Source organism: Talpa europaea, assembly GCF_964194135.1.
Source record: "Talpa europaea genome assembly, chromosome: 9".
In the NCBI taxonomy this organism is placed as follows: Eukaryota; Metazoa; Chordata; class Mammalia; order Eulipotyphla; family Talpidae; genus Talpa; species Talpa europaea.
Genome location: NC_140076.1, coordinates 117,925,244 through 117,946,394, shown reverse-complemented (window position 1 = coordinate 117,946,394; position 21,151 = coordinate 117,925,244). Strand labels below are relative to the sequence as shown.

Sequence of the window (21,151 nt, the reverse complement as noted above, 5' to 3'; positions counted from 1 at the left end):
GAGGCCTGTGAGGTGGTGCGCACGTGGCTCTGTGCTCACCGGGGAAACACGGCCTCGGATACGGAGGGTGCTGTGCTGGGAGCAGGAGGGGCTTCCATGCTTGGTGGGGAAAGTCTTCATAAAGAACATTTTGGAAAGGTGTGATGTCAGCAGAGACATGGGACGAGAGTTGGTGCCATTTGTAAATGGGGATTAGGACGGTGACTTGCAGGGTGAGGCATCTTGCTCTTCAGGGGGAGCCGAGTTGCTGGTGGAGGTGGCCCTGGTGGCCGGGCTGGGTGTTCAGGAGGTGATGCCCATGCGGGCGGCCCTCCCCTGGCCCTCAGGTTTCAAGCACGCGAAGAGCCTCCGGACCCCGGCCTGCATCTCCTTATTCCGGAAGCTGTACACGATGGGGTTGAGGGTGGGCGTCACGAGCGTGTAGAGGGCAGCCACGATCTTGTCCCTCTGGAAGGAGTAGCTGGAGGCCGGGCGGATGTAGGTGTAGATGACTGGGGTGTAGTAGAGCGACACCACGACGAGGTGCGAGGAGCAGGTGGAGAAGGCCTTCCTCTTGCCCTCAGCCGAGCGGATGCGCAGGACGGCGGCCACGATGAAGCCGTAGGACACGCAGGTGAGCGCAAAGTCGCCCACGGCCAGGGTGAGGTCGGCCACGTACACCATCACCTCGTTGACGCGCACGGGGCTGCAGGACAGGGCCAGCAGGGGCGGGATCTCGCAGAAGAAGTGGTCGATGGCGTTGGGCCCACAGAAGCTCAGCCGCAGGATGAGCCCGGTGTGCACCCCAGAGTTGGTGACAGCCACGGCCAGGACACCACCCAGCAGGGCCGCGCAGGCGCGGGGGCTCATGATGGCGCGGTAGCGCAGCGGGCGGCACACGGCCACGTAGCGGTCGTAGGCCATGGCGGTGAAGAGCACCATCTCGGCCCCCAGCGACCAGGTGAAGACGAAGAGCTGGGTCATGCAGCCCCCGTAGGAGATGGCCCGGCCCGCCGGCAGCATGGCCGCCAGCATCTTGGGCACGACGCTCGTGGTGCAGACCACGTCCACGGCGGCCAGGGCCAGCAGGAGGGCGTACATGGGCGTGTGCAGAGTGGGGCTGTGGACGATGGCCGCCACGATGAGCAGGTTGCCGAGAAAGGCCACCAGGTACATGCCCAGGAAGACAACGAACAGGACCGGCTGCAGCTCGGGCCTGGGGCTGAGGCCCAGGATGATGAACTCGGTCACCGCGCTGCCGTTCATCCTGCTGGGGTGGGGGGGCCTAGGAGGGGGCGCGGCCCCCCACGCCGTGTCCTCCGGTCTGCAGGCGGGGCCCGCCGCCTGGGGCGCCCGCGTCCGTCAGCGACTCCTGGAAGCTGAAGGGTGAGGGGAAGAGGGGTCAGAAGGGCAAGCGCCTCCACGTGTTCCTCCCGCTGTGAGCGGCGGCGCGTGGGCGCGTGGGGAGCGTGTGCGCGTCCCGCGACCCCGTCCCGTCTCGCTAGCTCCGCGACCGGCCGCCTCCCGAACGTGCGAGGGGAGCCTCTGAGCAGAGACGGTGGGGGACATTGGGGAAGCCCCGGCGCCACATTCCGGGGCTGGACCCGTCCACATTCTGGGGATGCTGAGGGTGGCACGTGGGAGTGAGGACGGCGGCCGGGCCTGGCGCGGGGTGGGGGGGCAGGCGGGCACCACACAGCCGCAGGCCACCGCTGGGCCCCCGAGCCTCATCTGCCTTCTTTCCCAAAACGGAATAAATTGGGGCAAATCTTAGGGACTTCAGAGGGAGGGAGGGAGGAAGTCCCCAGGGGAAGAGGAAGACGCAGCTCGGGGAGCTAGTTCCCTGCAAGGCTGGCGGCGCGGGGCGCCTGCTCCACAGGGGTCCTCCCCCCACGCTGGCTTTCCCTGCCCGGGCCTGCGGAGGCCGCTTCGCTGTCACCGGTCAGCGCTGTGTGGACACCAGGCCCCCAGGGAGCCCGGGGAGGCGCTGGCTGTTGGAGGACGTACTAGGGAGGGGCTTTCTCCGTGTTCCTTGGCTCTGTCGAGACCGACTCGTGAGCAGACGCGGAAGACACGTCACCGTGGAGACCAGTGCCGGGCCCGAGGGCGGGCGTGGACGAACCCGGGGGACCGCTGCGGCTGGCCAGAGCCCCTGCTGGCCGCTTTAGGCCAGACCCACGGGCGTGGTGCCCGCGGCGGTGGCTGGAGGGGCTGGGAGAGCGGGGCTGTGCTCGCGAGGAGGTGGGACTGGAGCAGGAGACCCGTGAGGCGCTGGGGTTGGAAGTTCAATTGGAATAATCTGGAACATCTGGAGCATCACGTGGAGATAGTGACGTGACTCATCTCTGAAATGCTGAGTGTGGCGCGCGGGGTCTGTCTGCCGTCGGAGGGGGGCCTGGCCTGCGCGCTCCGGGGTGACCCTCCCACCTGCTCAGCCGAGCCCCCAGACAGGCACCCCATGCACCGGGCCCTCCTCGGACGAGGAAAGGGAAGCGTCAGTCTCCCTCACGGGTCTGCCCTCCCCAGCGGAGCGACGCTGCCCCCCACCTCACGTGCCCCGGGGTCATCCCTCCCGATCCCTGTGAAGCCAGCATGAGGAAGGCAGAGCCCAGGCGCTCGGCCAAGCCTCCTGCTGGACGTCCACGGGGTGGGACGCCCCGGCTGCGGAGCTCAGGGTGTGCGGGCCGCGCCAAGCAGCCCCTCCCTGGGCAGGGGATGCCCTGGCTAGCCTCCGGGCTCGGTGCTGGCCCACCGTTGGGGGCTACTTTGTGCAGCCGGGTGAGCCCTGAGGGGCTGGCCACGCTCACTGGAGGAGGGGCCAGCCATGGGCCAGAGGACTTGCTGTCCACTCCCGGGGAACCGAGATGGTCTTCAGCCTACAGGCCCTCGGCGTGGCCAGTGGTTCCTACAGCACTCACAACGAGACGGACCTGGCCGGGGTGTCCTTGAGCCTACGGGCACAGTGTCCAGCCAGCAGCGTGGACGGGCACAGTGTCCAGCCACCAGCATGGACGTGTCTTTCCAGGTTTTACGAATCAAGACCCACGGACTTTGGCCTTGTCCCTGCCGCTGCCCACGCCTGGCATGATCTGTTTGCTTTAGTCATGTTTAACCCAACTCAGATTTTCTATAGATTTAAGTTTAGAGATAAAAAAATCAGTGAAAGTGCTCAGACTGGTCGGCACCGAGGCTTCAGACTTTGACCAGGACTCCTTTGTATTTTTGTATTTCTAAAGCCCGTTCTCTGAGGCTCAGACTCACGACTGGGGGAAGGTGATTGTGAGGAGCTCGGGGCTGCTGGGAGGATTAAATAAAATGTGAGCCTTTAACCCAGTTCTTAGCCCACACCGAGTTCTTCGGTCAAGGTAGCGGCTATTATTTACAATCCAAGTCCTGTGACATTCTCAGAAGTCACAGTTTCAACATACGGGATTTCGAAATTACTAATGAGGCAATTTTAAATATTTTACTGGAAGAAAAGAATCCAAAAATATATCTGAAGCTGTTGAACAACCGTTGCAGCTAAAGAATAAGCAGATTGGGTACGACAAAGAGGATCCAGTGAATTCTAATCCCAACAAAGACGTCTCTGGTCGACGAATATTCACATCACGCCAGCTGCCGTGAGGCCCGAGGGGGCCTGTTCAGCCAGGACACGGGAGGGGGCGACACGGGGTGCAGGCCTGAGAGGGCGGCCATGCCGGGCATGCTGGGCAGTGGGCCGGGCTGCAGGGAGGGTTCAGGGGACTCTCAGACTGTGCTCACAGGGAGCGCCGGCTTGTGGGACGACTTCAGTTTAAGTAAATTTAACACGAGGATTTGCTTGTGACTCTAGCCCTCTCGGAAGCTTTTCTAGGGGCAGCAGGGACGTTGTGGGGTCAGCACCCACCCTCCCCCACAGGCCGTGTCCTCACAGGCCAGCTGAGCCCTTGCAGGCGGCCGTCCCGGCCAGAGGGGGGCGGGTGGACACTAGAGGGGCAGCCTGTCCCTCAGGAGCCCGCGTCCAGGCGCCCGCTGCAGGCCTCTCGCCCACCCGTCAGGAGGTGCCAGAACTGCTGGGCTGGCCTCTCTCAGCAGGACCAGCCCAGGAGGGACGTCTGCTCTCGTGTCTCACCCCACCCGCCTGTCTACGCGCCCAGACCCGCACTCCGGCCCGCCAGCCCATGGCCTCCTGATGGAGGAAACGTCACTGTACATCAAACCAAAACTTGCAGGACTTCCCGCTACAGTCGCGGCAAACACACGACCCCGGCTTTCCCGCCCTGTCCACTCTGAGGGCATAGGCCGCCGCCGGGTCCGCGCCACCCAGACCATCTTACTGGGGGGTGGGCACCCCCAGGCCCCTCCAGGCCCCCACACCCAGCAACAGCTGCCACTCCCTTGCCCGGACCAGGCCTCTGGGGATGGGCATTTCACTGGGCAGTGCCACCCTAGGCTGCCCCTGTTGGCTGTGGGCTTTGACCACCCGGCAGTGGCTCCTTCACCTGCTGACCTGAGTGGCTGCACCCCTGGGTGCCGGGAGTCACCTGCTAAGACCATGGGGTGCGAGTGTCCCCAGAACTGCCCACAGCATCTCAGCGGGGGACCCAGAGGCGGGGCACTGGGGGGGGTGTCCCGCTAATATGTGTGGGTATCTCCTCCCTCGGCTTCTCTCATGGGGGGCTTGTCTTGTCTCTGTGCAGGTGGCATCAGCATGGGGCTCTGTGGGGAGTGGTCACTGGCCCGGGGACTGGTCACAGGCTGGGGCAGCAGCCCCAGCTGAGGAGGCCATGCCAGAGGGGTTTGGACAGTGGTGAGAAGAGGCCACCCCAAGGCCCCAGGCAGATGAGCGCTCCTGCCAGGCGCAGCTGGCCTGCTGACCGCCCTCAGCCCAGCATGTGCGCGTTTGTGGGCAAAGACTAGAGACAGAGCTGGTGGGGCAGCCGGTCCCCCAACAAGGCGGGGCTGAGGCTGCTGGGCTCGCGCCCCCCTGGGTACTCACTGCGGCCACTTGTGGGACGTAGCCATGTCCAGCAGCACAGGTGCAGTCCCAGGAAGGCTGGAGTGGGTGGGGTGGCCGCAGGCCCCTTTATGCCTCCCGGTGCTGCCTGCTGCACGGGGAAGGCGCCTCCTGACCGCGAACGGGGCCCCAGGGACGGCGTCCTCGCTGCAGGTGGCTCCCAGCGGCTCCCAGAGGAGCCGTTAAAACGCCCCCGTGGATGAGTAATGGCGCCGCCAGGCCTGGCACCTCCTGCGCCTCTTGCAGGCCAGGGCACCCCAAGACAGCATCTGGGCAGGGATCTGGGCACCAGGGCTTGGCGGTCTTATAGAGACCCTGGGTGGGCAGCGGGCAGCGGCATCCACGCCGGGTGCCTCCCAAGGGAGGAGAAACTGGAGCAGGGCTGGGGCCAGGGTCGGACCCCACGCTCGCCCGCCAGCCCTGGCCACTGGAGGCCGCAGGCAGTTAGGGGACCTCTGGGCCTTCAGGTCAGCCTCCTACCCGCTCTGGGGCTGGGCGGTGTGACCTGTGCTGCCCCGGGACGACCATGACACTTTTGTCTCCTGCTGTGGACATTCCTGTTAAATCCCTTTTTGACTGAATTTAAATATTTTTATTATTCCGCTTTAAGTGAAAAATCAGGACTTCTGCGTTCAGTCAGCTGCCAACACCAGTGCACTGATTGTGAGTGTCAGCATGGCATTTCATATTTCTATTATATTTTTTGTTGTGTATATATATCATATTCTTCATCCAAATCTAGGGTGTTGTGTTGTGAGATTTTGTAGCATACATGTGCTGTATATTTAATATGTTGATGTATTGAATAAAGAATGTTATCTCGGGCCTCCCCTGGTGGCGCAGCGGTGAGCGCTGGGCTGTGAAGCTGCCGCAGCCTCTGCAGCACCAGTTCGATCCCCGGCCATGGGTGGCGAGTGTCCCACATGGCGCGCAGACCCCTCCTGCCGCCCACTGCTCCCCTCAGCAGTGTCCTTCGGTCCTTCTGCCTGCTCTGCTCCCCGCTCTGGCTCTGGGGGATCCTCTCACCCTCCCACGCTTCTGACTCTACCCAGTGCTTGTATAAATAAATAAATAAATAAATAAATAAATGAATCTTAAAAAAAAAGAATGTTATCTCACATGAAGTACATATATATTTGTAGAATTTCCATTTTATTTAATTTTTCTCCATCTTTTTACATGTTTCTCCTAACTTCATCTTTCATCTTTTATTTTTAAAAATATATCTAACACGGCTATTTTTATCCCCAACTACTAAATGTCTAACTCTCTTGTGAATCCGCTTGCATGTGTTCTTGTTATCTCTGAAACTGCTGCTGTTCTTCCTTTTGAGGGGTTCTTCATAGCATTCAGTCTCCGCATGGAACAAATGGGGCCACGGTGGGGGGAGAGGCAAGGAGGGAGAGCAGGGAGGAGGAGGAGAGTGAAGAGGGGTGGGAAGCAGGGAGGGGAGGAGGCGGGAGGGAGGGCCCGGGGTGCTCTCATTGGAAGCAGGGGTCACGGGAGGGCGGCCTACTGACTGCTTGGGCAGACTTGCCCTGCCTGGTTGGCCCTGAGTTGAAGGCCGGTGGCGGTTTCGGAGACTGGAGGTGACGCCCGGCCTGGCCCGTGCTCATGGCTGTGGGAGTGTGTGTGTGTGTGTGTGGGGGGGGGTTGTGTTGTCATCTGTGGTATGACTCTGTCCCTTAGCGTTTCAGACTCAGAAACAACGTGTCTTGGTGCAAATGCATAGCCATCAAGACTTCGTAAAACCTTGCTTGAGAAATTAAACCCTCAAAAGTGGTAAGGTGAAAATGTTTTAAAAAGTAACATTGCCTGGGCCTCCCTGGTGGCGCATGGGGTTCAGCACCGCACTATGAAGCAATCCGCAGCCTCTGCAGCACGAGTTCGATCCCCAGCTGGCCAGGGAGCAACCCACATGGCGCGGCAGACCTCTCCTGTCTCCCCGTTGCTCCCCTCAGCAGTGTGTTTCAGTAGATCTGCCTGTTCTGCTCCCTGCTCTGTCTCTGTGGGTAGCTCCCTGGCCGGCCGGGGATCGCACTCAGGCCGCAGAGGCAGGCGATGGCTTCATAGCGCTGAGACTTCACCCCCGCACCACAGGGAAGGCCCAGGCGTGGCAATTTTTATCACCCGGAGGAAAGGCCCGAGTGCACGCATGGCTGTCGCGTCCACTCTGCTCGCCCCGCAATGTCCCTCCCTGTCCAGCAAACCCGGTCCAGCACCAGGTCAGGCAGTGGCGCTTCCCCGTGGACCGCGGCCGCTGTCCGTGGTGCTGACACCCGCTGCGCCGTCCCGGATCGCGACCGCTGTCCACGGTGCTGAAAACACCCCACGCCCCCGACCGCGACCGCTGTCCATGGTGCTGACGCCCGCCGCGCTGTCCCGGGCTATGGGCGCTGTCCACGGTGCTGACGCCCACCGCACTTTCATGTGTGCGCGACCGCTGTCCATGGTGCTGACACGCGCCGCGCCGCCCCCGGTCGTGGCCGCTGTCCATGGTGCTGACGCCCGCCGAGCTGTCCCGGGCCGCGACCGCTGTCCGTGGTCCTGCCGCTGGCGTGGGCGGTGGGCTCGGAGACCACCTGCGTCTCACCCCAGCAGCCACCACCAGAAGAGGAGGCCGCGGGAGGACGCGTCTGTGTGGCGAGGGGTGCAAGGAGACGCTCCGGACCTTCCGTCAGCCTTGCCGAGTTCACGGCTGCTGGAGACGTCCAGGGTGGAAGGAACGGCCCGACGCGACAGGGCTCCCTGCGACAGGGCCGTGGCAAGTGCGTTCCTCCCGCAGGGATAAGAAAGAAGAGGGACCCGTGAGTTCGGGAACAGGCTCCATCTGCCCAGAGATCAGAACAGACCACCCCGGGCTGTCCATGAGGGATTCTGCAGAGAAACTGGGTGAGACGTGATCTGAGCCACCCGGAAGGATAAACAGGACGAGAAGAGAGCCCGGCGCCGGCAGGCTCAGGGCAGGGGCGGGGGCAGAGACGAGGAGGAAGAGCACAGAGGAGGGGGGTGAAGCCACCCTGGGGGGCGGGCGTGCCTGGCCCCTGTGCTCAGCGCTTGTGCTGAGAACTGGACTCAAGGGCAGCTTGTGTTTGCTTCAGCATAAAGCTGTGCAGGATTCTGCAGCACTGGAAGGTTCTCCCAGAGAGAACACTTCTTTCAAAATGCAGGTTTAACTTGTTGAGGCGCTGCTGCTTGCACACAGCTGGATTTTAGAGCTTTGAGGTGGACAGTTTCTCAATAGATAGTGGTTTCTTTAATTTCTTGACTGTTACAGCAGCACAGCAGACATGGCAGAATTAGTGTCAATAGCAAATTTTAGATTTTAAAGAATTACATTATGTTTTCAAAATTTGTAGTAAAATAAAAGTAACCTGACTCTTATTAGAAATTTTGATTTCTAGATATCCCGAAGCTTAGGAGTTTCCTTTCAGTTTTAACTCCAGTGAGGGATAATTGATACAGGGAAATGCACGCCTTTGGTGGATACCTACTGGCTGGTTAGTGCCCGCCCTGTGCCCGTGACCGCCTTGCCACAGTGGGCTCTGCACACCTTCCTCACTGGGGATTTCCTGGCAACCTTTGTGCATCTCTTGAAAGCTTCCTATTGTTATGGATTTGGAACTCGTGCTCACAGTGAATGAGGAGGGAGGCAGTGGGGTGATTTGTGTCCTGCTGGCCCCTTGGAGATGGACTTTCATGGTGGACGTAACTTTTGAAAATCAACATAAAGTCTGTTATATTTATTGCTTGTATCCAAAAAGTGGTGTTGAAGTAACTGCATGCTGATTCCAGTTACCTCTTTAGTCACTAACCTTTGTCTGCTTCTCAAACCCCATACTTCATTAATAATTTTCATGTTTCCACTCACACCACAAAAACAATAGTCAGAAGGGATGTGAATTTAGTTTATTTAGCAAAACACTCTCATGGCCCCTGTGACCTGATCTTACAAGTGAAGGTCAAGGACAAATCCAATTCAATGCACAAATTTTTTTTTTTTAAAAGCCCCCTTACATCAAAGCCTCCTGGCCCTGTAGGCACCGGGCAGGAGAGCCCGTCCTCAGGGTCATGCCATTTCCTGCCCCCTTCGGGGTGGCTCACAGCACCCTGGGACCAGCCGGCCGGCCGCCCTTCCATTTCTTCAACAGAGCCTGGTGGACATCCTTGCTGTGGAGTGTGTAGATGAAGGGGTTCAGGACCAGGGTCACCATGGTGTTGAGGATGTGCACGGCCTTCGTCAAGTCCAGGGCCTCCCTGATGGAGGTGCGCACGTGCAGAAAGATGGTGGAGCTGTTTAGCATCTTTGGTCTCACCCAGCTGTGCTTGAAAGGGCACCAGGGGGCTGCTGGGCCCTGAGGACAGCCTGGCGATGGCCCCACCAGGGAGCCCGGCCGGCTGGCATCCCGCAGCTCTGCGGGCGGGGAGCTGAGCCCTCTCGGCACCTGCTGCAGACACAGCTGCCACGCCCGGTGGGTGGTAGGTCGGGGAGACGACAGTGCAATTTCTGCTCAAATGGAAGTCGCCGGCTTGTAAAGGCTGAGCGTGAGACGATGCTGTCCTGGTTGCATTTGTGACATGAACAAGCGATTATTTGCCAGTTTCTATTTTCAAAATTTAAAAGTCAATATGCGATGCCTGAAAATCATTTGTCACCGCGCCCGCCTGTCAGATACACGCACGAACAGCCACCCCCTGAGTGTGTGACACCGGCACCCGCCTTTGGGAATTGGGGGGCTTGCGTGCTGACTCTAAGATGGCTGACATGGGCTTCGAGCACGGTTTCCAAGAGCTAAGCAGTTAGAGAAAGACAGTGGGACTTGCTGGTTCTAAGCGGCTGACGTTTGGGTTTTTCAATTTATGTCGCTGATCCACTTTCTAGAAAGAGATCGAGTCTTTAACACTTACTGAATGAGTTTGCTGAGTCACCCACCGTCATTTCTTAAGTTTGTAAAGAGAATTGAGCACATGAAATGATCATTTTTCATAGAAACATGCAATATTTAGCAAAACGACTGGTCTCCACAGGCCCGGGGCCACGGGGGCCGAGGTGCTGCTGTGACGCGTCTGTCACAGCCCGTCTGTGATGACAAGGCCACTGTCGCCCCCAAGCCCGCAGGACCTCGAGGTGCAGAGCGGCTGGCCTCTGCCGGACCAGCTCCCTCCCCGTCTTCTCTCTCACCTCTGGGGGCAGCCGGGACTGTCTTCATCTGCAAGTGCCAGGCTCTGGCGGGGCCGCCCTGCTGTCCGGCTACCCTCTCACTTCATGGCTTCTTCCCCTAAGCCCTCCTCCTGCCCCATGAGCTCGACCCTCCACGACCTCCGACCTCTCTGAGTCCCGCTCTTTTGCTCCCCCCACCCCAGGGCCCTGCCAGCTCAGCCGCCACCAGCTCCCTCCCTCTCCAGCTCCCTAATAAGCTCGTGCTGAGCCGGCCCTGCTCCCTGCCACAGCGGGCGACCCCGAGGGCCAGGCACCGCTGCGGGCTCCCGGCGCCCAGGGACACGGGCCCTTCCTAGCGGAGGCTTCGGATTGCTTTTCAGTCCTTTGACTTAAAGAAGGCCCTGCAGGCCCCGGGCGGAGCAGGGGAGGGCGCGTTCCTCCAGCTCCAGGCGTGTCCATCTGGACCTTGGTCCCAGAGCGCCGGGTGGGCAGGGCCAGTGGGACCTGGGGGTGGACAGCCCTCACGTCGAGAGAGGGGGGACGGCCAGACAGATGATCTTCAGAAACAACAGTAAAGTCCTCTGAAGCATGAAATAACCTGAAATTAAAAATTAACTCAGAATAGGAAAATAAAAATAAAAAATCTGTCCCAAAGCAGACCAAGGCAGCCAATGACCCCAGAAGTCCAGCTGTAGCTCCGCCAGGGCTCCCAGGGCTGCTGACCGCTGGCCGTGACCCAGGTCTCTCTGGGCAGAGGCAGCATCTCCTCAGGTGCTAAGTCTGCTGCCTGCGGGCGTGGGGTGCGGGGAGCAGGGAGCGGGGCTTCTGCCCCTTGGCGGGCACTGTCAGGGCTCGCTCCTGCGGGAGGCGCGGCTCGGCTTGGTTGGGCTGGAGAACCCCTGGGTCCGGTCCGGCCGTGTGGGGCCTCAGTCCAGGTGGGGCTCCGCTCTGTTCTGCTGGGGCGGGTACCCCGCGCCCTCCAGTGTCTTTGGGCTGGAAAAGAACTAACTCAATGGAGACGATCGCAGGAGAGGAACGGGCCTGGCTTCTGCTCGTGCAGCGCCACAGAGGACAGGATCCTGCAGGAGTTGGGGTGCTGCCTGGGCAGCGGCCACTCCTGGACAGGGGGTCCTGTGCTCAGGACAGGGGTGTCGGAAGGCGGCCCCGTCGGGTCTGGCACCTCCGGCTCGGCTGGGTCTGGTCCGGCTTGGCTGCCTTTAGTGCAAAATAATCCTCAGCTGAAGCCTCAGCGCCTTCCCTGGTCTCCTGGGAGCCGAGAAAAGGCCCGACCACCCCAGTGGCCCTGGCTGCCCCCAAGGAGCATCTTCAGCTGGAGGCCGGACCGGGCGGGGGTGGCGGGCACAGGGCGGTGGAGGCTCCAGCTCCTCCTGGCCCCTAGGTGACCTGGACGCGCGGCCACCTCCTGCGGACACGGCCACTCGCGCAGCCCCCGGTACCCGACTCCCACCAGGGAGACGCGGGGGGCCAGTCCTGTGGCCTCCAGCTTTGAGCCCCTCCCCGCTTTCGCCGCACCCAAACTCCGCCTCCCCAGGCCTGCTGACTCTCACTGCGTTGAGGGACCTCCAGGACGGCAGTTGGGCGCCTCAGCAGCCCCCACTTGCCTGGCTGTCAGGTGGGTCGGCAGGACCCTCCCTCAGGCGTGGGGGCAGGCGCCGGCTGGAGGAACTGCCCATGTGCCGCCCCAGAGTCCTCTGTCCCTTCCCCGCCGGCGGGTCACAGGCGCGTCCCCGGGAGGGCGGGCTGGCCCAGGGCCCCATGTCTCCCCGGACGTGCGCGTGAGACGCCTGAGCCCGGCCTCGGGGGAAGCCACGCAGCCTGCGCGGCTCTTAAAGGCCTTGCCCTTCCAGGGACGGTCTTGCCGGAGACGGAGCCGTCAGGACCCCTGTCCTGGAGCGCGGAGCGTGTGCAGAGACCGGTCCTCCGCCGCGGCCTCGGCAGGCCTGAATGGCCACCCGGAGGGACACGGGCGCTTTGGGCCGGGTGGAGCGACTCCTCGGTCACTGGGCCTCCCCCACAGCTGTCCCGAGACTCGAGGCTCCCGGGGAGCGCGGCCTCCCCGCTGCACCCTGCTGTGACTCTCCGGCCCACCCTGCTTGGTGACCGGAGCACCGGCCGGCCAGGCCCCCAGAGGCCCCGCACCCGCGGCCCCCGGCGTCCTCCTCCTGCCCTTGCTGCCTCCTGCTGCTTCCCTGCCCACCGGCCGCAGACCCGCCAGGTGAGAGGCCCCTGGACGCCAGCTCTCCCCACCCCAGTTCGGGGCAGCCATCGGCCCCTCTGGCCCGCGGGCCCCTCCCTGTCCTCTCAGACACGCGCTGGCCCATCCGCTTCCTGCTCCCGTGCCCGCCCCCACCATCCTCCCGGGGGTCCCCATGTCTCCTGTGTGGGGCTGGGGGGCCGATGCTCGCCCGGGGGCAGGATGAGCGGCTCGGCTGCCGGGAGCCCTGCCCTGGCCGCGGGGCACTCCCAGAGCCGGCCCTGGGGGGGTGCGCAGGAGCGCGTGCGGGTGCAGAGTGTGGGGTGTGGGTGGGGCGAGCAGGGCTGCCGTCCTGGCTGGCTTTCGTCACCTGCTTCTCTGTTTAAAGCTTCCAGAACCGCAGCGCCCTGCACCCCACCCCGCCCCGCCCCCTCCGTCCTCCCGGCTCCTCTCAGTCAGAACACTTGGATGTCCCTATTTTTCCTGAGAGCCGCCTTCTCTCACTCAGTCACTTCCCTCCACGCCTCACCCCGACAATGACGCGCGGGACCAGCGCGCTCGAAGCCGGCTCTGGGGGCAGCGCGGGGCTGTCTCAGGCCGGTGGGCCGGGGGCTTGTGCGGGCGGAGTCTGTGTCCACACGGCCTGAGGCTTTTCCGGTCGGGGCCCTGAACATGCAGGACCAGACGTCCTCAGACCCTTTTTCACGGCAAGGTGGAAAGAGAGGGAATTAGCTTTCCGGGCAGGTCCACAGCCGCAGCCCAAAGCCGCAGGAGCATCGCCGAGTCTGCGAGGCCGGCTGGGGCCTGGCAGTGCGCGCAGGGGCCTGGGGCGCCAGAGCCAGCCGGTCCTAGAGCCATGGCTCCCAGGCTGACACGCTCCGTTGGGGGCGCCTGTGCTGTGGGGCAGCCGTTGCGCGCCGTCCCGCCCTGCCTGGGAGCTGCGGGTCAGAAGGGCCGGGCAGCGGCGATGCCTGGCGTGGGGCTGCGGAACCGCCCTGGTGGGGGGCACGGCCCTAGGGGCGCAGAACACCCTGGCTGCCCCGTGGAGCCCGGGGCCTGGCCAGGGGGAATGTCCAGGCGGGGCCAGGGGCCTTGGTCCCCTGCCCGAGCTTTCAGGTTTTTGTGATTTATCTTTCAGTCCACAGAGCGGAGCGTCTGTCTCGTGGGATTCTTCACCAGAGGCTTTTCTCCTTGGTGAGTCTTGAGGACATTTTATTTTTTGCTTCTACATCTGAGTCACTTTCTTTTTTTATTGAGGTCACGTTGCTTGCTGTGAGTGATGTGGGGATGAGGCGCACCCCTGCAGGCCCCCCAGGTCCCCCAGGCCCTCCCGCCCCCCACTAGCTGCGCCCTCACTGGCTCTCAGTGTTGGGAGGCCCCAGGGGTGGCAGCGGCAGGCCCCTTCCCTGCCCCGCACCGGCTCGCGGCCCCACACAGAGTGGTCAGGGGAGGCAGAGGCCTGCGCCCAGCGACGGCCCTCAGGGAAGCGTCTGGAGCGTGCACAGGGGGCCTGGCCGGCAGCCTGGTGGGCGGGCGGGGCGGGAACGTGTCAGGGGCACTGAAGTGCTGCCCGGGCACCCCGTGACCTGCCCTCTCTGCCTGCAGGCGGCGTCTTGGGACGCCATGAACAGCTCCGGGCTGCCGGACTTCTTGCTGGCGCGCTTCACGGAGAGCCACGCGCTGCTGCGGCTGCAGGCGCTGCTGCTCACGCTGCTGTACCTGGTGGCCGCGCTGGAGAACGCGGCCGTGGCGCTGCTCACGCTGCTGGACCGGCGCCTCCGCACGCCCATGTACTTCTTCCTGCGGCACCTGGCCCTCCTGGACCTGGGCCTCATCTCCACCACCATCCCCAAGGCCGCGGTCAACGCGCTCACGCTGTCCGACTCCATCTCCTTCCTGGGCTGTGCGTTCCAGCTCTTCCTGGTGATCCTGCTGGACGGCTGCGAGGTGGGGCTGCTCACCGCCATGTCCTACGACCGCTACGTGGCCATCTGCCGGCCCCTCCACTACGAGGTGCTCATGAGCCGGGAGACCTGCCTGCGGCTGCTGGCGGGGTCCTGGCTCGGCGGCGGGGCCGTGGGGGTCTTGTACTCGGCGGGGACGTTCTCGCTGAGCTTCTGTGGGTCCAGGACGGTCCACCAGTTCTTCTGCGACGTCCCAGCGCTGCTGAAGCTCACCTGCGCCGGGGAGCGCACGGCCATCAGCGCGGGCGTGGCTGTCGGGGTCTGCTACGGCTTCTCCTGCTTCCTGTGCATCCTGATCTCCTATGCGCGCATCTTCGCGGCCGTGCTGCAGGTGCCCGCCGGGCAGAAGCGGGCCAGGGCCTACTCCACCTGCCTGCCCCACCTGGCCGTGGTGGTGGCCTTCTTCCTCACGGGCTCGGCCGCCTACTTGAAGCCGGTCTCCGACCAGCCTTCCCTCCTGGACCTGCTGCTGTCCATGTTCTACTCTGTGGTCCCCCCGACCCTGAACCCCGTCATCTACTGTCTGCGGAACAAGGACATCCAGGCGGCTCTTGGGCGGGTGGTCCGGCATGCCCAAGGCTGTGTGGGATGGAGGAGCCTCTGAAGTGGGGGGACACCTTCCTCCAGCGTGACCAGCTGCTGGGCAGGTTTGAACGGGAGGCGGGTGCCGCCTGGTACCAGGTGGTCACTTTGGATAGAAACGAGTCCTCCCGGGCACACTAGCTGATCTCAGGGTTACGCGGAGCCGCGTGGCTGGCCAGGGCCGCCCTGGGCTCCGGGCACAGATGTGCTGGGTTCTTGTCCTGCCTGCCCCTCCCGGGGGGGGGGCCATGACCCAACATCCTGGGTTTTGTGTCTGAGGTTTGTGTTCAGCTTTCCTCGTAGCGTCTGACTCTCACCATGTGGTGAAATGACCTTTAATTAAAGTGATGACTTTCACTCAGTCTCATGTTAAAAACGTGCTCAATTTTATCCCGAGTCCACTTACTGACCAGTGTGGACAGGGGGTCACTCAGCTGAGCCGCAGCTGCTCGGCCTCCTCTGCTCTCCCACTGCCTTGGCTCCGGCTCTCCGCCGCAGCGTCCCTCCCATGTCCATCCACGCTGTTGTGACTGGCAGGATTCCATCGTGTCCACTGCAGAGCAGTGTCCACGCCATGCCCATGGGCACAGCTGTCCTTCTGGGGGCTCCGGGGAGTACATTGCTACCACTGTCAGTGGTGCAGCTGTGGACATGGGGACAGAGGTCTACTGACCACGCTACGGGGGCGTGGCAAAGGTGGACGCTGTGGGACCTCACGTGTGGAGATAAACCCCATGCCCAGAACAAAGCGTCATCAAAGCCTTAGATTCTGAGGACAGACTGGGGGTCCCGCAAGGGGTGGGGCTGGGCCAAGTTCCACTGGGTGATGCAGTGGGGTGCAGCTGCTGTCCATGTCCAGTGCTGTCCATCTGCTGCTTTTAAAGGACCATGCGCACCAGCTTCACTGCCTCACAAATTAAAAACCAGATTCCCTGTCTTCCCCAATGTAGGTTCTGGAACCCACTGACTGTTGCTCCCAGTGGAGCCCAGGGGTCGGCACGTCCAGGCCTCCTGCTTCTGGTCTGCACCGGCCCCACGCCCTCTTCCCCAGGATGGTCAGCCTGGCCCCCAAAGTTGCTTCCTCATCCTGCCGCAGGACCCGGCCTGTGTCCTTGTTCTGCTGAGGCATGCATGCCCACGCCCGGTGCACACCCTCGCCCGGGGCCCGCCCACGATGCCTGGGTGCTCTCAGTGAGTCCTGTGCCCTGGACACTTGCTGTGGGTGGGCTCCAGCTTGGACGCACATGCGTGGGCAGCTGTGTCGCTGAGACTGTGGAACCAAAGATGAAAAACGAGTCAGGATGACGTGTTTGGGGCGGGGACACCCAGACCTGATTATTCGCGTTGTCCATATACAGGCTCTTGTTTAAACAGAAGCCTGTGTGGCGAGCAGCAACGCAGCCCACGCTTATGCTGGGAAAGACCAGGTCACTCGCCTGGAGGCAGAGCTGACCTGGCACCGTCTAATGCAGCGCGGGGTTGTGTCGTGGGGATGGTCAGACGCAACGTGAAGCAAACTGTCAGAGGTCACGGTGCTTGTCAGATTATTTTCCAAATGAATCCTCCCCACATCTTGGCCCAGATCCCTGCAACAGACGCCCAGAGATCGGGACAGACAGGCGTGTGGCATTGAAGGCCACGCACGGGGGACCCCGGCCTCCCCATCTCTCCCTCGCCAGCCAGGCCTCCCGGGCCGAAACGAGCCCCTGCAGCAGAGGCGGCGTCCTCAGGGGCTGGAGGCCCTCACAGGCCCAGGGAACGCAGGCCCAGAGGCTGCAGCTGTCTTATCAGCAAGTTTCCACCGTGTGCTTTGAAGCGGTGTTTCTGGTTTTAAATAAATCCCCGAGGGCAGGACTGCGCTTCAGCCCTGGCTGCCCGACCGGCCTGTGCTGGTGGCCTCCGCCCTTGCTCAGCGCCCGGGGAAGTTTACTCTTTTTCTTAGGGTGGATTCCGTGGCTTGGAGACCCGAGGCCCGCAGGACCTGCGGACCGGCTTCCCCTGCCTCGAGCTCACCCCGGCCAGTCCCTGGGGCGCAGCCGCTTCACAGCGACCGGACAAGAGTGTGGGTTTTTCTGAAACCGTGACGCCATCTCCAGCACAGTCTTTTAAAAAGTATCTTATTGAGATACAATGAACATCTGACATTTGCAAGCTTGAGGTGCTGATCTGAACATATTGGGGGTCGGTCCCCCCACAGCTGGCCAGCCCCCCAGGCCTCCTGCCCTTCTCTGCGCCGGTGAGGACAGTCAAGTCTCGTCGGAAGCCCCGAGGCCCAGGAGGCTCCGCTGCGGCTGTCAGGCGTCTGCACCCCCATCTTGCCTGGACCCCCCCTCAGCCCCCCCCCCATCCCAGCCTGGCCAAGCGCTGCCCCTCCAGGGTCCCCGCCCCGCCCCTCCCCGCCCCCAGCCCGGCCGTCCTCTTACTTCCCTGGTGGTTGTTTGACCCTGACACGAACCGGCTTGTGAATTAGACTGAAAACAGGACACAGATACGCGTAGTCCACAGTTTATAGTTTTCGAGGCGCTTCGTAACCTTTTATTGTGTGAAACTAAATCTGCTGGTGGGAACAAGAAGACAAAACGGGGGCTGCTCCGCAGCTGGACACGGGGCGCAGAGGCGGGGTTCCTGTCGCGCGCGGGGAGGCTGAATGACCCCCTCGGGGGCTTCCTCAGGGCAGGCGTCGCCAATAAAGCCCTGACCATAACGTGCCTTTCACTATGCTTTATTCACACAAGCCGCACACGATCACACACCATGTCCCGCTCTTCCCTATCGCTGTGTCCTCAGCGATCGCTGACCGCAGTGTCACTGTAGTCGCCGGGGAGGAGTCGTCCGTGGTCCGGCAGCTCGTGTTCAGCCTCTTGAACTCGGCGGCTCGAATTCCGTGTCGGCTCCGCAGGACGCCCGGCGGCCGCAGCCGCGCACGATGTTCCGGGTCTTCTCCGGTGGATCTCGACGGGGCGAGGCGGCTCTCCGTCGCGCAGCATAACGTGCCGACCTTGAGCTCACCTTGAGCCGAAACGCTTTGCGACCGCTCAGTTTACATGCTTTCCCTGAGCTCCGTGACATCAGTTATTTTTCTCAACACATTTTCAATGACATGTTTACATCCAATATTCAATAACACGCACATAAATATTTACATCTTACTTCCACCAAAATATTTACTACATAGTCATCATCACAACAAAAATATTTCCCTTCACTCTTCCTACTACGTCGGGGTCCTTGGCAGCTGGTGTCCCACAAAGGTGTGTGTCATGACGCCATTATCCACCAGCGCCGGCTGGGCGCGGTCTGCGTCTGCGAAGGGCTGGTATCCGACAAGGGTGCAAGCGATGTGGACATTTTATCTGCTCCTTACAGTGACCTGCCGGGCCCCTCTCCGTGCCCGTCGTCCGTGCGGCGCTGAGCTGTGGGCAGGAGGGGCTGCCGCGCTCGCTGCTACGTCCTCCCCACCGGCCCCTACGTCCTTCTTGCTGTCCCCTATGTCCACCTCGCGGGGACCCCGCTGCCGCCGCATGCCTGGAGCCTGCTCAGGGCTGCCCGCACGTCCCGGTTCCTCAAGGTGTAGATGGCGGGGTTCAGCGTGGGGGGCAGCACGGAGTAGGACACAGACACCAGGACGTCCAGCAGCGAGGGGCACTCGGGCACGGGCTTCAGGTAGGCTGCCGCCCCGGTCAGGAGGAAGGTGCTGACCACTGCCAGGTGAGGCAGGCAGGTGGAGAAGGCTTTGGCCCGGCCCTGCGCAGAGGGCAGGCCCAGCACCGTGGAGAAGATGCGCACGTAGGAGACCACGATGGCCAGCAGGCAGAGGAAGCCGTACAGCACCCCGGCGGCCACGCTGGCGTCGATGGTGACGTGGCTCTGCGGACAGGCGATCCTCAGCAAGGACGGGACGTCGCAGAAGAGCTGAGGCAGCGTCCGCGGGCCGCAGAAGGACAAGGAGAAGGTCCCGCCCGCGTACAGGCCCCCGAAGACGCCGCCCAGCGCCCAGGACGCGGCGGCCATGCGCGCGCACACGGCGCGGCTCATGGCGCCCTCGTAGTGCAGCGGGCGGCAGATGGCGGCGTAGCGGTCGTAGGCCATGGCCGTGAGCAGCAGCAGCTCGGCCCCCGCGAAGTGGATGACCAGCAGCACCTGCAGCGCGCAGCCCGGCCGCGAGATGGCGGCGCTGTGGGCCAGCGCGCCCAGCGCGGACTTGGGCACCGTGACGGAGACCAGCCCGGCGTCCAGCAGGGACAGCTGCCTCAGGAGGAGGTACATGGGCGAGTGCAGGCGCGCGTCCAGGGACACCAGGGCGGCCACCAGGAGGTTGCCCGCGAGCGCCAGCAGGTACAGCAGCAGGAAGAGGCAGCCGTGCAGCAGCTGCAGGCGCGGGGAGCCCGACAGCTGCAGCAGGATGAAGCCGGCCCCCGCCGAGAGGTTGGCCATGGCCTGGGCCTCCTGCGGGGAGAGGACGCAGAGTGAGGCGGGCAGCTCGCGAAGTGATGACCTTTGCGAACTGCATTAATCTGTGCAAATTCTTCAGTACATGTTTTCCTGAGCCCCCCCCCCCCGTTCTTTACTAGTGCGTCGTGATGAGGTCGCGCTGTCACGGGAGGCGCCGCCCGCCCGCACTGCCTCCTGCCCCGAGCTGGCCGGTGGCCCTGGGGACGGGTGCGCCCCGCCCTGCCCGGCTCCTCCTTCCCTTGCTGCTGTGGAGACGGAAGGAAAAGGCCTTGCGAGGTGCTCGAGCTGCAGACACGCACTGGGCTTTCTGCCAGGCACGCAGGCGGAGGAGCAGCGGCCCTTGGGGACAGCGGGGAGCAAGGGGGGTGCACCTGTGAGCGCACAGTCACCAGGTCACCCCGCGGGCCTCTCTAGAGACAGAAACAGGAAACCGAGGCGAGACAAGGGGCGCAGGGCCCGCCCGGAAACGCCGCCGCAGCAGGAATGCGCAGGAAGTGCCGGCTGAGCCCCAAGGCCGGGCTGTCCCAGCAGCCTCCCCCCCCCCGCCAGCAGCGCCCCCCCCCCAGCCCCCTGCCCCTCTCCTGTGCGGCGGGGCAGGCCGGGTCCTGGCTGGGGTCCGTGCTGGCTGGGAAGGAGGCGTCACCTCCAGGGGAGTCAGGGGCCGCCTCCGCCTGGGGGCTGAGGAAGGCTCCTTCGGAGGAGACACCGGCAGCTGGATTTGGCTGAAGGACGGCGTCCCGAGCGGGGCAGGCAGACTGCGCCGTGGCTGCCCGGCCGCCCCCCCCCCCGCCCCTGCGCCTCGCCCCGTGTCCGTCAGCTGCAAGCGGGGAATGCCGGTGCCTGTGTCTGCAAACCCATCCAGTTCTCCCCGTGCAGGGGAGGAGCGTGACGCGTGTCCTTCGTGTCCCCTTGCTCGGGGAGGGGGCGCTCTGTCCCCGCGAAGCCCGCGGTGGGCTCTGGGGAGGCTTTGATAAAATGCCACAGCCCCCGGCCCCCCCGCACCCCACCGGCTCAGCGGCGGCGAGATCCCAGGTCAGCACAATGCCCGAATCGCCGCACCCCACGCTCGGACGGAGCCTGCGCCCATCGCCATGCCCGTCCCGTCCTGCGGCCCCTGCTCCAGGCTGCGACACGGGGGCCCGGGGGCCTGGCCCCGAGGCCATGGCGGCCAGCAGAGACCTCTGCAGAGCGGATGCCCAGAGGGCCCAGCAGACCAGGCGGCCCTGCAGACGGGGCTCGGGGCCAGCCCGGCCCTCCCCGACCCCCTCCCCCGTCACACTCCCCTCCACGTGGCCCTGCTGGGCTCATCTCCTGGCCGCCTGGCGCTCGCTCTGGGTGCTGAGGGGGGTGACCGGCTGGCCACCCCGGCCCCAGGCTCTGATGTTAAGGCGGCGGAAGGGAAGTGGCTAGAGAAACCCCACGTGCTGTTCAGGAGACGCAGGGCTGGGCCGGGCGCAGCGGGGCGCTGTGTTCAGGGCCCAGGTGACTGCCGAGCCGGGCCCCTTCCCTCGGCTGGAGACTTGGGCACCTGCCTTTGGTTTTCTCACTGGTTCTTTCAGTTAAAATGAGGCTGGTCTCCCTGACACGCGGAGGCGGAGTGGCAGAGCCGGGCCTGTCGGCTGGCCAGCGGGGATCCCTCAGCCCTGCCTGCAGGTCTCGGGGGGAGGCAGGGCGTGGGGTCCAGGGAGCAGGGAGAGCCCATGGGGGCCTGAGCCCCCGCAGCAGACACACGGATGTCAGCGGCCACCAGCCTGCTACCCTCAGCCGCCCAGGGGGACACGCCCACGTGTGCCTGACTT

General features: G+C 63.4%; 3 protein-coding genes across 3 annotated transcripts; 1 reads left to right on the top strand and 2 right to left on the bottom strand.

The window, feature by feature from the left end:
- Nucleotides 1-282: 282 nt before the first annotated feature.
- Nucleotides 283-1,245, bottom strand: LOC311176907 (olfactory receptor 13G1-like; the record flags this gene model as incomplete). The annotated part of the gene is made up of 1 exon (XM_084242542.1): nucleotides 283-1,245. One exon carries the CDS (start codon nucleotides 1,243-1,245, stop codon nucleotides 283-285), a length of 963 nt encoding a protein of 320 aa, XP_084098668.1.
- An 11,965-nt stretch (nucleotides 1,246-13,210) lies between these two features.
- Nucleotides 13,211-17,914, top strand: LOC311176906 (olfactory receptor 14K1-like; the record flags this gene model as incomplete). Its single annotated transcript, XM_084242541.1, has 4 exons — nucleotides 13,211-13,352; nucleotides 13,493-13,548; nucleotides 13,960-14,899; nucleotides 17,688-17,914. The coding sequence occupies 4 exons, from the start codon at nucleotides 13,211-13,213 to the stop codon at nucleotides 17,912-17,914; spliced, it is 1,365 nt and encodes a 454-aa protein (XP_084098667.1).
- A 472-nt stretch (nucleotides 17,915-18,386) lies between these two features.
- Nucleotides 18,387-20,515, bottom strand: LOC311176905 (olfactory receptor 14A2-like; the record flags this gene model as incomplete). The annotated part of the gene is made up of 2 exons (XM_084242540.1): nucleotides 18,387-19,346; nucleotides 20,360-20,515. 2 exons carry the CDS (start codon nucleotides 20,513-20,515, stop codon nucleotides 18,387-18,389), a joined length of 1,116 nt encoding a protein of 371 aa, XP_084098666.1.
- Between the last annotated feature and the right edge of the window lie 636 nt (nucleotides 20,516-21,151).